Below are 16,583 nucleotides of genomic sequence, written 5' to 3'. Positions count from 1 at the left end.
CCCACTGACCCTTAAGTGGTCATCTTGGGGGTACACATTAAATACCTGCCCCCTACTTTAAGAGCATGTGGGGGGGGGGGGTGGGGGGGTGGGGTGGGGGAGCATGTTTTGACGCAGAATTAGTGATCATGTTTTTTTTTCCAAATGTGGGTCGGTCAGGATTGTTTCCTTACTCTAAAGAGTCATGTGCGCACAGGCACCAGAGCCGTGGATATATAGCTTGTTAGATCTTATGTACGCCCCCAACCCAAGGAAAATAATGTGATATACATATGTCACAAATTAAATGAATATGATGTTAAATCCTCGTTACAGTATCAGTGACGTGTTGAACAACCACACTAATACATTTAGGATCCAGGTGATCTCTAGCGGGCGTGAGTGAATGCCCCTGGGATATTTCGCCCACATGCGTTGGTACTCCAGAAGGGTAGATAGAAGAGTCACGGCGGCCGTGACCGGTCATAAGGGAATCGTTGTTACTTTTACGTCTAGTCGAGAATGTTTCTATTATATTGAAATGTCACTAGCTGTAAGTACTACTTTAGTCCTATGCTTAACGCACTGCTCGTAACAGTGAGGGCCATTTAACGTGCCAGCGCCTGGCGCGACAAGGGACCTTCGTTATGTAAGGTCATATCCGAAATACCCGTGATTATCACTTCAAAATCTTGACCGTTTAACGAAGGAGCAATGGTTACCTAATAAACGTTTATGTCTAAGGTGTGGCTTTTTCAATCGTTTGTACGATTTAACAAATCGTACAAAGGATTTATTTAAATTTTTCTGCTAGGTTAAATTGGTACAAATACGCCATGGTACTTTAAGGAAGTGAAAAGGACTTCACCGAACTTTCCCCCGATCTATAAATAGGTCGGTGGAATACTTAATCACTTGCCTTCATTGTGCCTGTGTATAATACCAGTAAGTTAATTTTGTTGAATTATATGTAATATTTCCCCTTGATTTCTTAGACATGAATATCTGTAAATAAGCTATTCTGTCTCCTTGAAGCATTTCTGCAACGATCCAATCTATATCGCTGTCATTTTAACTCCTTACATGTAGCTTTATTTAAGTCCAGGGAGGTAGAATATATGAACGTTGATACATCGGGCACGGTACTGGTGTTACTTTTGTACGTTCATAAGAAAATGCTTCTGCTATGTTTACACAGATGTATATTTTGTGGATTATTAAAGTCTTATACATCAATGGCAAGGAAAATATATAAATAATGACAATAGCTTATGTAAAATAGAATTTACACGCATTTCATGAGCAATAACGGAGTTATATACACGCAGATGTCGTTATTTTTCGGTGTCCCGCGTTACATAAAATACTCATACGCTTTAACAGGGGGGTGGGGGTGGGTTAGAGGATCTCTGCGCATCTCACCTGTCTCCTGCGTGCTACCTGGTTTAAAGAGTAAGTACAGAAAAAACTGTGGACACTCCTACAGTTGTCCAACATGCACCAGCCTGTACCATGCCCTCCCTTAGTAGGAGGTGGATATGGCCCCAGTTATGAACTAGCTGAGAGCTCCACGAAATAAACTTTGCCAACTTATTCAAGAAATTGCTATTTTCTATGAATACCCACTGACCCTTAAGTGGTCATCTTGGGGGTACACATTAAATACCCCACCCCCCTGCTTTAGTAGCGGGGTGGGGGGGGGGGCCGGTTTTGACGCAGAATTAGTGATCATGTTTTTTTCAAATGTGGGTCGGTCAGGATTGTTTCCTTACTCTAAAGAGTCATGTGAGCACAGGCACCAGAGCCGTGGATATATAGCTTGTTAGATCTTATGTACGCCCCCAACCCAGGGAAAAAAATGTAATATACATATGTCACAAATTAAATGAATTTGATGTTAAATCCTCGTTATAGTATCAGTGACGTGTTGAACAACCACACTAATACATTTAGGACCAAGGTGATCTCTAGTGGGCGTGAGTGAATGCCCCTGGGATATTTCGCCCACATGCGTTGGTACTCCAGAAGGGTAGATAGAAGAGTCACGGCGGGCGTGACCGGTCATAAGCGAATCGTTGTTACTTTTACGTCTAGTCGAGAATGTTTCTATTATATTGAAATGTCACTAGCTGTAAGTACTACTTTAGTCCTATGCTTAACGCACTGCTCGTAACAGTGAGGGCCATTTAACGTGCCAGCGCCTGGCGCGACAAGGGACCTTCGTTATGTAAGGTCATATCCGAAATACCCGTGATTATCACTTCAAAATCTTGACCGTTTAGCGAAGGAGCAATGGTTACCTAATAAGCGTTTATGTCTAAGGTGTGGCTTTTTCAATCGTTTCTACGATTTAACAAATCGTCCAAACGATTTTTTAAAATTTTTCTGGTAGGTTAAATTGGTACGAATACGCCATTGTACTTTAAGGAAGTGAAAGGGACTTGACTGATTTTCCCCCCGATCTATAAATAGGTCGATGGAATACTTAATCGCTTGCCTTCATTGTGCCTGTGTATAATACCAGTAAGTTAATTTTCTTGAATTATATGTAATATTTCCCCTTGATTTCTTAGACATGAATATCTGTAAATAAGCTATTCTGTCTCCTTGAAGCATTTCTGCAACGATCCAATCTATATCACTGTCATTTTAACTCCTTACATGTAGCTTTCTTTAAGTCCAGGGAGGTAGAATATATGAACGTTGATACATTGGGCACGGTACTGGTGTTACTTTTGTACGTGCATAAAAAAAATACTTCTGCTATGTTTACACAGATGTATATTTTGTAGATTATTAAAGTCTTATACATCAATGGCAAGGAAAATATATAAATAATGACAATAGCTGATATAAAATATAATTTACACGCATTTCATGAGCAATAACGGAGTTATATACACGCAGATGTCGTTATTTTCGGTGTCCCGCGTTACATAAAATTCTCATACGCTTTAACAGGGAGGGGGGGAGGGGGTAGATGATCTCTGCGCATCTCACCTGTCTCCTGCGTGATACCTGGTTTAAAGAGCAAGTACAGAGAAAACTGTGGACACTCCTACAGTTGTCCAACATGCACCAGCCTGTACCATGCCCTCCCTTAGTAGGAGGTGGATATGGCCCCAGTTATGAACTAGCTGAGAGCTCCACGAAATAAACTTTGCCAATTTATTCAAGAAATTGCTATTTTCTATGAATACCCACTGACCCTTAAGTGGTCATCTTGGGCGTACACATTAAATACCCCCCCCCCTACTTTAGTAGCGGGGGGGGGGGGGTGGGGGGAGCCGGTTTTGACGCATAATTAGTGATCATGTTTTTGGTTTTTTTCAAATGTGGGTCGGTCAGGATTGTTTCCTTACTCTAAAGAGTCATGTGAGCACAGGCACCAGAGCCGTGGATATATAGCTTGTTAGATCTTATGTACGCCCCCAACCCAGGGAAAAAATGTAATATACATATGTCACAAATTAAATGAATTTGATGTTAAATCCTCGTTATAGTATCAGTGACGTGTTGAACAACCACACTAATACATTTAGGACCAAGGTGATCTCTAGTGGGCGTGAGTGAATGCCCCTGGGATATTTCGCCCACATGCGTTGGTACTCCAGAAGGGTAGATAGAAGAGTCACGGCGGGCGTATCCGGTCATAAGCGAATCGTTGTTACTTTTACGTCTAGACGATAATTTTTCTATTATATTGAAATGTCACTAGCTGTAAGTACTACTTTAGTCCTATGCTTAACGCACTGCTCGTAACAGTGAGGGCCATTTAACGTGCCAGCGCCTGGCGCGACAAGGGACCTTCGTTATGTAAGGTCATATCCGAAATACCCGTGATTATCACTTCAAAATCTTGACCGTTTAGCGAAGGAGCAATGGTTACCTAATAAACGTTTATGTCTAAGGTGTGGCTTTTTCAATCGTTTCTACGATTTAACAAATCGTCCAAACGATTTTTTTAAATTTTTCTGCTAGGTTAAATTGGTACGAATACGCCATTGTACTTTAAGGAAGTGAAAGGGACTTCACTGAATTTTCCCCCGATCTATAAATAGGCCGATGGAATACTTAATCGCTTGCCTTCATTGTGCCTGTGTATAATACCAGTAAGTTAATTTTCTTGAATTATATGTAATATTTCCCCTTGATTTCTTACAAATGAATATCTGTAAATAAGCTATTCTGTCTCCTTGAAGCATTTCTGCAACGATCCAATCTATATCACTGTCATTTTAACTCCTTACATGTAGCTTTCTTTAAGTCCAGGGAGGTAGAATATATGAACGTTGATACATTGGGCACGGTACTGGTGTTACTTTTGTACGTGCATAAAAAAAATACTTCTGCTATGTTTACACAGATGTATATTTTGTAGATTATTAAAGTCTTATACATCAATGGCAAGGAAAATATATAAATAATGACAATAGCTGATATAAAATATAATTTACACGCATTTCATGAGCAATAACGGAGTTATATACACGCAGATGTCGTTATTTTCGGTGTCCCGCGTTACATAAAATTCTCATACGCTTTAACAGGGAGGGGGGGAGGGGGGTAGATGATCTCTGCGCATCTCACCTGTCTCCTGCGTGATACCTGGTTTAAAGAGCAAGTACAGAGAAAACTGTGGACACTCCTACAGTTGTCCAACATGCACCAGCCTGTACCATGCCCTCCCTTAGTAGGAGGTGGATATGGCCCCAGTTATGAACTAGCTGAGAGCTCCACGAAATAAACTTTGCCAATTTATTCAAGAAATTGCTATTTTCTATGAATACCCACTGACCCTTAAGTGGTCATCTTGGGCGTACACATTAAATACCCCCCCCCCCCGCTTTAGTAGCGGGGGGGGGAGCCGGTTTTGACGCATAATTAGTGATCATGTTTTTGGTTTTTTTCAAATGTGGGTCGGTCAGGATTGTTTCCTTACTCTAAAGAGTCATGTGAGCACAGGTACCAGAGCCGTGGATATATAGCTTGTTAGATCTTATCTACGCCTCCAACCCAGGGAAAAAAATGTAATATACATATGTCACAAATTAAATGAATTTGATGTTAAATCCTCGTTATAGTATCAGTGACGTGTTGAACAACCACACTAATACATTTAGGACCCAGGTGATCTCTAGTGGGCGTGAGTGAATGCCCCTGGGATATTTCGCCCACATGCGTTGGTACTCCAGAAGGGTAGATAGAAGAGTCACGGCGGGCGTATCCGGTCATAAGCGAATCGTTGTTACTTTTACGTCTAGTCGAGAATTTTTCTATTATATTGAAATGTCACTAGCTGTAAGTACTACTTTAGTCCTATGCTTAACGCACTGCTCGTAACAGTGAGGGCCATTTAACGTGCCAGCGCCTGGCGCGACAAGGGACCTTCGTTATGTAAGGTCATATCCGAAATACCCGTGATTATCACTTCAAAATCTTGACCGTTTAGCGAAGGAGCAATGGTTACCTAATAAACGTTTATGTATAAGGTGTGGCTTTTTCAATCGTTTCTACGATTTAACAAATCGTACAAACGATTTATTTAAATTTTCTTGCTAGGTTAAATTGGTACGAATACGCCATTGTACTTTAAGGAAGTGAAAGGGACTTCACTGAACTTTCCCCCGATCTATAAATAGGTCGGTGGAATACTTAATCGCTTGCCTTCATTGTGCCTGTGTATAATACCAGTAAGTTAATTTTCTTGAATTATATGTAATATTTCCCCTTGATTTCTTACAAATGAATATCTGTAAATAAGCTATTCTGTCTCCTTGAAGCATTTCTGCAACGATCCAATCTATATCACTGTCATTTTAACTCCTTACATGTAGCTTTCTTTAAGTCCAGGAAGGTAGAATATATGAACGTTGATACATCGGGCACGGTACTGGTGTTACTTTTGTACGTGCATAAAAAAATGCTTCTGCTATGTTTAAACAGATGTATATTTTGTAGATTATTAAAGTCTTATACATCAATGGCAAGGAAAATATATAAATAATGACAATAGCTGATATAAAATATAATTTACACGCATTTCATGAGCAATAACGGAGTTATATACACGCATATGTCGTTATTTTCGGTGTCCCGCGTTACATAAAATTCTCATACGCTTTAACAAGGGGGGGGGGAGGAGGGGGGGGGGGGTAGATGATCTCTGCGCATCTCACCTGTCTCCTGCGTGATACCTGGTTTAAAGAGCAAGTACAGAGAAAACTGTGGACACTCCTTCAGTTGTCCAACATGCACCAGCCTATAGCATGCCCTCCCTTAGTAAGAGGTGGATATGGCCCCAGTTATGAACTAGCTGAGAGCTCCACGAAATAAACTTTGCCAAGTAATTCAAGAAATTGCTATTTTCTATGAATACCCACTGACCCTTAAGTGGTCATCTTGGGGGTACACATTAAATACCTGCCCCCTGCTTTAATAGCATGTGGGGGGGGGGGGGGCATGTTTTGTCGCAGAATTAGTGATCATGTTTCTTTTTCAAATGTGGGTCGGTCAGGATTGTTTCCTTACTCTAAAGAGTCATGTGAGCACAGGCACCAGAGCCGTGGATATATAGCTTGTTAGATCTTATGTACGCCCCCAACCCAAGGAAAATAATGTGATATACATATGTCACAAATTAAATGAATTTGATGTTAAATCCTCGTTACAGTATCAGTGACGTGTTGAACAACCACACTAATACATTTAGGACCCAGGTGATCTCTAGCGGGCGTGAGTGAATGCCTCTGGGATATTTCGCCCACATGCGTTGGTACTCCAGAAGGGTAGATAGAAGAGTCACGGCGGGCGTGACCGGTCATAAGGGAATCGTTGTTACTTTTACGTCTAGTCGAGAATGTTTCTATTATATTGAAATGTCACTAGCTGTAAGTACTACTTTAGTCCTATGCTTAACGCACTGCTCGTAACAGTGAGGGCCATTTAACGTGCCAACGCCTGGCGCGACAAGGGACCTTCGTTATGTAAGGTCATATCCGAAATACCCGTGATTATCACTTCAAAATCTTGACCGTTTAGCGAAGGAGCAATGGTTACCTAATAAACGTTTATGTCTAAGGTGTGGCTTTTTCAATCGTTTCTACGATTTAACAAATCGTACAAACGATTTTTTAAAAATTTTCTGGTAGGTTAAATTGGTACGAATACGCCATGGTACTTTAAGGAAGTGAAAGGGACTTCACTGAATTTTCCCCCGATCTATAAATAGGTCGATGGAATACTTAATCGCTTGCCTTCATTGTGCCTGTGTATAATACCAGTAAGTTAATTTTCTTGAATTATATGTAATATTTCCCCTTGATTTCTTACAAATGAATATCTGTAAATAAGCTATTCTGTCTACTTGAAGCATTTCTGCAACAATCCAATCTATATCGCTGTCATTTTAACTCCTTACATGTAGCTTTCTTTAAGTCCAGGGAGGTAGAATATATGGACGTTGATACATCGGGCACGGTACTGGTGTTACTTTTGTACGTGCATAAGAAAATGCTTCTGCTATGTTTGCACAGATGTATATTTTGTAGATTGTTAAAGTTTTATACATCAATGGCAAGGAAAATATATAAATAATGACAATAGCTTATATGAAATATAATTTACACGCATTTCATGAGCAATAACGGAGTTATATACACGCAGATGTCGTTATTTTTCGGTGTCACGCGTTACATAAAATACTCATACGCTTTATCCACATATATTTAAAATGATTGATTTTGTCCCAAATAACATAAAAAATGGTGAATGAGTGTGACATCTTCATCTAACAACGATAAACCTATTACTTCAAACGTTCATAGAATTGATATAGCGACCTTGAAAATGGCAAAGACAGTGGTGTCCCGTGTTTGTAGATAGACTGAAAATGCAAATCATCATGACTAGTTGCATGCCTAATATAAGGGGAAGTTGACTATCCCTGTTACATTTACATATGTCACGGAACAAAGTGTATGCCAGTATTACACATGTATATAATTCTGAGTATAACCAGGAAGTAGATTAATTTTATCGGTGTCCAGTCAAATGTCATTATTCTATAAATATCTCGCTTTTAAACAATGCTCCCATTTTATGTTTTTTTAAAGCATTATTCCAATGTGAATATTTTAATTAATATAACTTACAGAAAGTATATTAAATGTACTACATGTATATAAAATCCCGCTCCCATTTAGGAAAATGAGAAGATACTTAACGTCAAAATAAATGTCCCATGTGATTTTGTCGCGCAATGACGCTACGTCAGTGTACACTGTCTACGTCTATCTAAACGTAAAATGTTGCTTTTTTTTTTTTAAATGTTCTAAATTAAAATGATTTTTAAATACGGTATACAAAGTGTTTAAGCTACATGTATATAGAATATGTATCTCATAGATATGTTTTACTCTGGTACATGTAATTTGATTGGCTTTATCAAATGACAATGATATAAACATTTTATTCCATGTACTACTGTGGTTATGCATATAAAAATTCAGCATTGAACAGATACACTTATGGTGTGTAAAACGTTGCAATATTATACACATCTTGATTTATATACGAAACTCTTTAATCATACCCGATAATCTTGTTATTCATATGCGAAAAATTATATTCGATAATCTTAATATTTATATGCGAACATTTTTATTTATATTCTATAAATCTTGATATATCTTCGACAATATTGTTATGCAAAGATTTTGATTTATATTCAATATACTTGTTATTTATTTACATTTATTAACCCTGTTATTTATATTCGATAATAATTTTTGATTCGTATTTGATAATGTTGATGTACAAGTGCTAGATGTATGCATGGATTTAGTCATATTGATTGTAGGTGATATACATAATTTTAAAAATGATAAAAGAAATGGCTTCATTGACCATGCCCTGACCTCGGGTGTGTTAAATTCAACTAGAGGAGATACACTGTACTCTGCTAAAATTGATCTTTAATATACAGCACAACCACCCGTGAAACATTTGACCTACTGGTACTGCCTGAATTGAATAGTTGACCTTGCCTTAATATGCTGAATAAACCCCGTAGGTATGTCAAAGCTTAGCTGGCTGCCCTGTAATCCCTCATAGGCTGCTTAGCAATTGGATTAACACAAGGGATACAAGTTTGAATATTTATTAATTATAATCAGAAATATGATGCACATTAACATATATGATGGAAAAGGTTGCATGCAAATTTGTGAGGGGAACTCAGGGGACGGCCAGTGTACCAGATTGACTACCAAAGTAGGGGCAACACAGGTGACCCAATGTGGACATATGTACCTGGACCTGAACGTGTGGCCACGTTCTCAAGGGGTGGGGGTGGGGGAGAGGATCTCTACGCATCTCACCTGTCTCCTGCGTGCTGCCTGGTTTAAAGAGCAAGTACAGAGAAAACTGTGGACACTCCTACAGTTGTCCAACATGCACCAGCCTGTAGCATGCCCTCCCTTAGTAAGCGGTGAATATGACCCCAGTTATGAACTAGCTGAGAGCTCCACGAAATAAACTTTGCCAAGTAATTCAAGAAATTGCTATTTTCTATGAATACCTACTGACCCTTAAGTGGTCATCTTGGGGGTACACACTAAATACCTGCCCCCTGCTTTAGTAGCAGGTGGGGGAGAGCCGGTTTTGACGCAGAATTAGTGATCATGTTGGGTTTTTTTTCAAATGTGGGTCGGTCAGGACGTACATGCCCCATTGGTTCCTTACTCTAAAGAGTCATGTGAGCACAGGCACCAGAGCCGTGGATATAGCGTGTTAGATCTTATGTACGCCCCAAACCCAAGGGAAAAAGTTATATACATATGTCACAAATTAAATGAATTTGATGTTAAATCCTCGTTACAGTATCAGTGACGTGTTGAACAACCACACTAATACATTTAGGACCCAGGTGATCTCTAGAGGGGGTGAGTGAATGCACCTGGAATACTTCGCCCATATGCGTTGGTACTCCAGAAGGGTAGATAGAAGAGTCACGGCGGGCGTGGCCGGTCATAAGCGAATCGTTGTTACTTTTACGTCTTGTCGAGAATTGTTTTTATTATATTGAAATGTCACTAGCTGTAAGTACTACTTTAGTCCTATGCTTAACGCTTCTGCTCGTAACAGTGAGGGCCATTTAACGTGCCAACGCCTGGCGCGACAAGGGACCTTCGTTTTGCAAGGTCATATCCGAAATACCCGTGATTCTAACTTCAAAATCTTGACCGTTTTGCGAAGGAGCAATGGTTACCTAACAAACTTTTATGTCTAAGGTGTAACGTGGTTAATGTAGAAGGGGGCACGCACTCACTACCTCCATGTTACGAAGTGAACGCTCTACTACCAAGCAACTGCGACTGGTTCCTTATTGCTAGCGCCCTCGGGGATAGCATATACATTAGTGTTTTTGCAACTAATGCGCATGCTTGGCGCCATAATGTGACATTCTGTGATTTATATATCTACTGATTGGATATGCAAGAGCTTGTTCTGCGTATATAGTCAGTTTTTAAATCGAGGTAAGCTACTAACAAACACGTTGATGGTACAGGGATTTCAACAGTCTCGATTGAAGTCAGCATGTCGCAAGTTCTATGGTCGTTATAACGATCTAGTTCGTCAGTACAACCTCGCATTGGGTCAAATGCTGTCTGACGTGTTTCATACCGATTGTTAAGCCGTTCTTGGCACACTGATTTTGACTGCCGATAACTCCGTTTACCTGATCAGGATATAGGGCTCACGGCGGGTGTGACCGGTCAACAGGGGATGCTTACTCCTCCTAGGCACCTGATCCCACCTCTGGTGTGTCCAGGGGTCCGTGTTTGGCCAACTATCTATTTTGTATTGCTTATAGGAGTTATGAGATTGATCACTGTTCGTTATCTTCACCTTGCATATAGAACAATAGTCTCGAATTTTATTTTACAGTTAAATCTCTGACGATGAAAACTTTTTACACAAGTAATAAAAATTTGTTGAAACAATTTACAAGTAGCTATCTGATTTTTATTTTACGGGCTAATTATATAGTACATGGGTTCCACATACATCTATTGATATTGTAACATGTATTCTGGCCCCGCCCCCGTCACTTATTGATCACTAGTTTTGCGGTCCTCAAAACAACTGATCAATGCGTGCTGTGGGGCGGGGACCAGAATTATAATTAATGAGCTTTAACAAAAGTTTACCAAAAGATGATTTATAATTAGTGTACCGAATTAGCAAGTGTTTGACGAATCAGTTTGAATTGTAATACTAAACAAACCGACATTTCAGTATCATTACAAAGCAGTACGTTAAATATGTATGACTTCGGTTTGTTCGTTTTTCATCTTCACAAAATAGACCATATGTAAATAATTCTATACAAAATGTATGTTCAATCATTGTTACCTGTGATAGTAGTGATAAAGTTTTATATGAAATGTAGGAATACACACGAGTATTCAGATGTTACAATTTTCAACTCAGTTGTTATGAACACATAATCACAGAAAATAGACCAGTTTTCTCGCAAAACTATGGGGGGGACAGTCTTTGTTATCAATGGGAAATTCCAGCTTTCTTAAAATAAACTATCCAAAATATAAGGTTTTACTCGAAGCTCTTTTGTTCAGCTTGATAAGCATCTTTGAGATTGGAATTTTTACTTGCTCGTATTGTACAAAGTGTATGTTGTTGGTTCCGAGGACACCCCGAGTACCATAACATGGAACCTATGTGAGCATAGCAACCGACAGCTCTAGCGCACACTTTACAATCGAAGTACCAGCCGGATATTGTATTGTTATTGTTATTTCCCTTCTCTATGACATGGCAAAACTGTAATCGAACAGAAATAAGATTGGATAAGTTTTTATTTTCATTTAGAAATATTTCATAGGTGCCATTCGGACTAATGTGCTCATTCGGATAGTTAATTGCCTGTTTCAGTTGATGAATACCAAAATTTATCCCTCTTAAATATTCCTCAGACAAAGTAGGAAAAATAATTGGCGCATCAGAGCTTTCAGAATCTACTTTTCGCCATTTTCCCCGTTTTATTTGTCACATGCATGTTTGCTACACGTTGTTTCACTTTGTCTTCATGTTTTACATTTGTCTTGCAAGATTTTTATCTTGTAGTGTATCGGTTGCAAGAGGGGGTCTGCATGCATTGACGAGGTTGATTGGTTAAATATTGTTTAATGTGTCACTCGAGAATTTTTCACTCATATGGAAAGGTCTCCATTGCCGGTAAAGGGCTGCAACATTTAGGCCTATGCTCGGCGCTTACGGCCTTTGAGCAGGGAGAGATCTTTATCGTGCCGCACCTGCTGCGACACGGGGCCTCGATTTTTCTGGACTCATCAGAAAAACCCTCATTTAGTTGCCTCTTTCGACAAGCAAGGGGTCCTGAGGATCTATTCTAAACCGGATCCCCACGGGACTGCATCGATGAGAGCAGCAACTATGTTAACATAGTCTTTTTTAAATGGTAACTGAGTATTTGTCACTACGATTGCTAAACATTTCCAATGTTTATGGCTGCCATTGACAGACTTAACCACCCAACGTAATTTTGTAACCAATCTAGAGCTATTGGCCTCATCTGTACTATGGTCTTTCCCATTGATATCGAAATTTTTTTATCGCATTAACAGCATCTCGGAATCCACGATCAAGAATTAATAATCTTGATCATGCAACTAATCAAAGCTTTCATCGGTATTACCTTTTTAGCATACTATATAGGATATTGGCGTCATTTTTCCCGTCAGTGAAAAAGGGACCAACAACACTGATGTTGTACCCACTGGTACTAGTAATTATTAAGGGTTAACAAGTAACCTAGCTTTATGCCTGCTAAAGCACTTACGGTGTTGGGCATAAGAACTACTCTTTTCAATATATATGTACGACCGCGGTAGAACGTCTTTAGAAGATGAAGCCAGATCTGGACGTCCACTGGATGCCACCGACGAAGAAATGTGTAAGAAAGTTCGGGATCTGGTATACTCTGATAGACGAATTCGTGTGGAAGAAATAGCACAGGCATTATGCATTTCACATGGTAGTGTTTCGACAATCTTACATGATGTTTAAGTATGCGCAAGCCCGTTGGGTCTCCAAATCCCTTAGCGATGAACAAATTGCAACCAGAGCATCAGTATGCAGCGCCTTGTTGAAGCGTTTTAGGTAAAAAGATTATTTTGTTTTGCGTCTGGAGACTGTAGATGAGACTTGGGTTCATCATTATGAGCCAGAGAATAAAGCTCAGAGTCGTCAGTGGATAGGATCTGGGTCCCCGAAGCCAAAGAAGATCAAGACGCAACCATCTGCTGGCAAGGTGATAGCCACACTTTTGGGACGCAAAAGGCGTTATTCTGTTAGACTTTTTAACCAAGAGAAGAACAATAACTGTAGTGTACTATGCAAACTTGCTAGACCCGTTGAGAACCGCCATCCGTGAAAAACGGTAAGATAAACTCTCTAAAGGTGTTTTGCTGCAACAGAACAACGCTATAGTCCACACTTGCAAAGTTGCAATGGATGCTGTAGAGCGAAACGGGTATGACTTGATACCACATACTGCCTATTCGCCAGACCTAGCTCCTAATGACTTCTTCCTATTCCCAAACTTGAAAAAGGATATCATTGGACGTCATCTCCGGTATAACGAAGAAGTCGTGACGGCAGTTGAGGAGTGGGTCAATGGAAAGGACCCTGCCTTTTTCAATTCTGGGCTGATGACACTTGAACACCGTTGGTCTAAGAACATCGCACTATAGGGCAATTTCATCGAAAAAGAAAAGGTGGATCTTAACCGGAAATACGTTAGGCTGAATACTTATTACCTCGCCCTCGTACATTGAATGGAAACCCGTTTTACTTGAGTGAATCAATAGTTACATTTCTCGTTTCATCTATTAATTATGTTTTTGTACTAATCTTTAATTTGATGATGGAAAAAGAATGTCCATAAGTATAAGACTTTTTCTTAATGAAACGAATAATAATGATAATCAATCCATCACTGTCAGTAGGGTTCGGAAGCATGCAAAAATTTCCTTCATGCACATCGGTGAAAACACTTCCACTCTACCTGTTGTGTCACGGGATACACAGTTTTTTTTTGGACATACGTTACAACAATAATTTTCGATGGGGGGTGTCGATATTTTCACTCTCATGGCAGTGGTGCTCATGAAAATAGCATTGTGATAAGGAATCAACAAATCTGAACATGTTTAATTTGTCCATGGGTACAACTGCCATCATGCTTTCTAAAGGGAAAGTACTGTCAAAATTGACCACAACAATGAGAAAACTGTTATTTGACAAATAGACAATCTAATTAAATAAAATACTATAACCCCGTTGTCTGTGAAATTGAGAACTGTTATGATTTGGAGAAATTTGAGTGCACAAAAAGGTGAGCTCAAATTAATAACTTTTTTGCCGGAACTCTGAATCTCGTTGTGGGTCGATTCCTCTAGAAAATCCATATTATCCTTTTCAAAATAAATCAAGTTAGTAAGTTAGTCATACACTTGTCATATATCAATTGATGTCCACATCTGTACGTACATTGTATATCATGTCATATAAAAAGGCGTATAATATAAGGGATTATTTACCAAATTCACTCTAAGATTACGATTAAGTTTTGCTTCTAAATGTCTCATTGGTAAGTCCTCAGGTGTTGGCAGACAGGACCATCAATAACGGTATGCCAGAATTGCAGTCTATCCTTCATTTTCTTATCAGCGCTTTAGTGCATATTGTATCGAAAAGGGCGGGGAGATGATTCCAACTCAAAATTCCCTAAGCTTTCCTCATTTGTAATGTTCACAACGCTTAACTAAGGTATTTCTAATGTTCAGTAAATATTTGAACGTGAGTTGTTGAGTTACAACACGCACAATTCTTTGTTATATTTTGGAGGGGATTGTCCAAGATTATGGACTTGTATCCAATACGTTTGTCTGATTGGCAATGAAATAAATTCAAATGAAAGCTTAATGGGAATGTTCTACCCCATCAATTAAAAGTACACTTAAAAATGAAATGCAATGTGAAGTCACATCATTATAGATTGGTTGTCGCATTAGCAGACTGTGGATCGTTAAAGTATATGTGTACTATTTCTATATTTACAGATATAATCCAAAATGGAATGCTGTTCTACTCATCATGAAGACTCGGAAATCAAAGATGTTGGACTTAAAAATGTATCTCTCCCGTACGATCGAAGGACGGTACAGGTGCGTAGAATGTTTTGTTACAGAAGCTGAAATGCATCCATTTCGTTATTAAGACGTTTTAAGAAAACATACATGTAATAAGTTCTACCAATCATCAATAACTTACTTTGCACATAGTCTATGCGTTAACAAATGTGCACTTAAGTTTATGAAAGTTATTTGTAATCAATAGTAAGATTAATCCTGTTTTCCTATTTGTTTGCTTGTACTGTGTATATCTTAAGTCCCTTCATTCATATTGAGACATAACCAGTCACAGGGGATATTGCCGATTGTAAAATTACCCATTGCTTTCATTATATTAGATATTTATTCCTGAGATGATTTATCTTGTCACAAAAGTAAATACATATATTTTTATGTTGCCGTTATCCTTTCCCGTGATTCGGTTTCCTTCTATAATTTTGTTTCCATTAATTATCTCTACATTCAGCTACAATTTGGTTAATATGCATGTATAAACCATGCAAACGTCAAGGCGAAGACTTATTTGGTTTCGGCCTAATATTTCTTTTTACGGGGGTTATGTTCCTTCTACTTTGAAAATTTCAAAGAAATGACAGTCTCAATTCATTATCGCAGTCATAGATGAACGATTTGTATTGAAATTTGGCATATAGATACACCATGAGTATACACAGGTCAAAAATGCATAATTATGTGTCCAAAAAAACCTGGCAGTGGTGAAACCCTTGGTCGGGGACATTCATGTCGATCAATCACATCTAGTTTATTGTCTGAGAAAGTTACTTGAAAGCGCAAATGATACAATACCGATTAGTAATTGAAAAAGTATTAAGATCAATTCTATGTAAAAATCAAAGAAATCAGATAGGGTCTGGCCACTCAATGTCACAGATTTCTTTGATTTTCACAGTATTAACTTTACTTGCACCATCTTACATAATTTCAACCCCACCACCAAATTTCTACCATCCGTTGCCATGGAAACCGACAGCAGTCTATGAGGGCTAATTGAACTGCAAAATTCAGCCCGTTTTGCCCATGTTTTGTCCTTGTGGTATATAAAAAATTAAAAAAGACAACTAATTTTCTCCATAAATCTCGATTCCCCATAAAATTCCCTCCTTATTTATGATATCTATATCTACCTATGGTAAAGAGTGTGTTACTGACCGCTGTACCAATGTATTATAGTTTGGCACTTTGCCAAAAAGTGATTTTTTGTTGGATTTCGTTGATGAATTTAGATAATTTGGAAAATACATACAGCATAATCAACTGTCATCAAAGGATGTCCATATCAAAGACTCTTAATGTATATAAAAAGATTAATGGTGAAACGTAGTGCAATAGATCTATTGTAGCACG

General features: G+C 38.8%; 1 protein-coding gene across 5 annotated transcripts in view; it reads left to right on the top strand.

The window, feature by feature from the left end:
- The first annotated feature begins 7,216 nt into the window (after window positions 1–7,216).
- Window positions 7,217–16,583, top strand: part of LOC125676291 (uncharacterized) — a 39,907-nt gene continuing 30,540 nt past the window's right edge. For all 5 annotated transcript variants that reach the window (XM_056158630.1, XM_056158629.1, XM_056158628.1 and 2 more), the window contains exons 1-2: window positions 7,217–7,261; window positions 15,147–15,251. In XM_056158630.1, the coding sequence (XP_056014605.1) occupies window positions 15,159–15,251 (93 nt within the window). In that variant the 5' untranslated portion in view covers window positions 7,217–7,261; window positions 15,147–15,158. The remainder of the gene's footprint in view (window positions 7,262–15,146; window positions 15,252–16,583) is intronic.

The sequence above is a fragment of the Ostrea edulis genome, chromosome 3 (assembly GCF_947568905.1).
Source record: "Ostrea edulis chromosome 3, xbOstEdul1.1, whole genome shotgun sequence".
NCBI lineage: Eukaryota > Metazoa > Mollusca > Bivalvia > Ostreida > Ostreidae > Ostrea > Ostrea edulis.
This window is presented reverse-complemented; position numbering and strand designations above follow the sequence as displayed.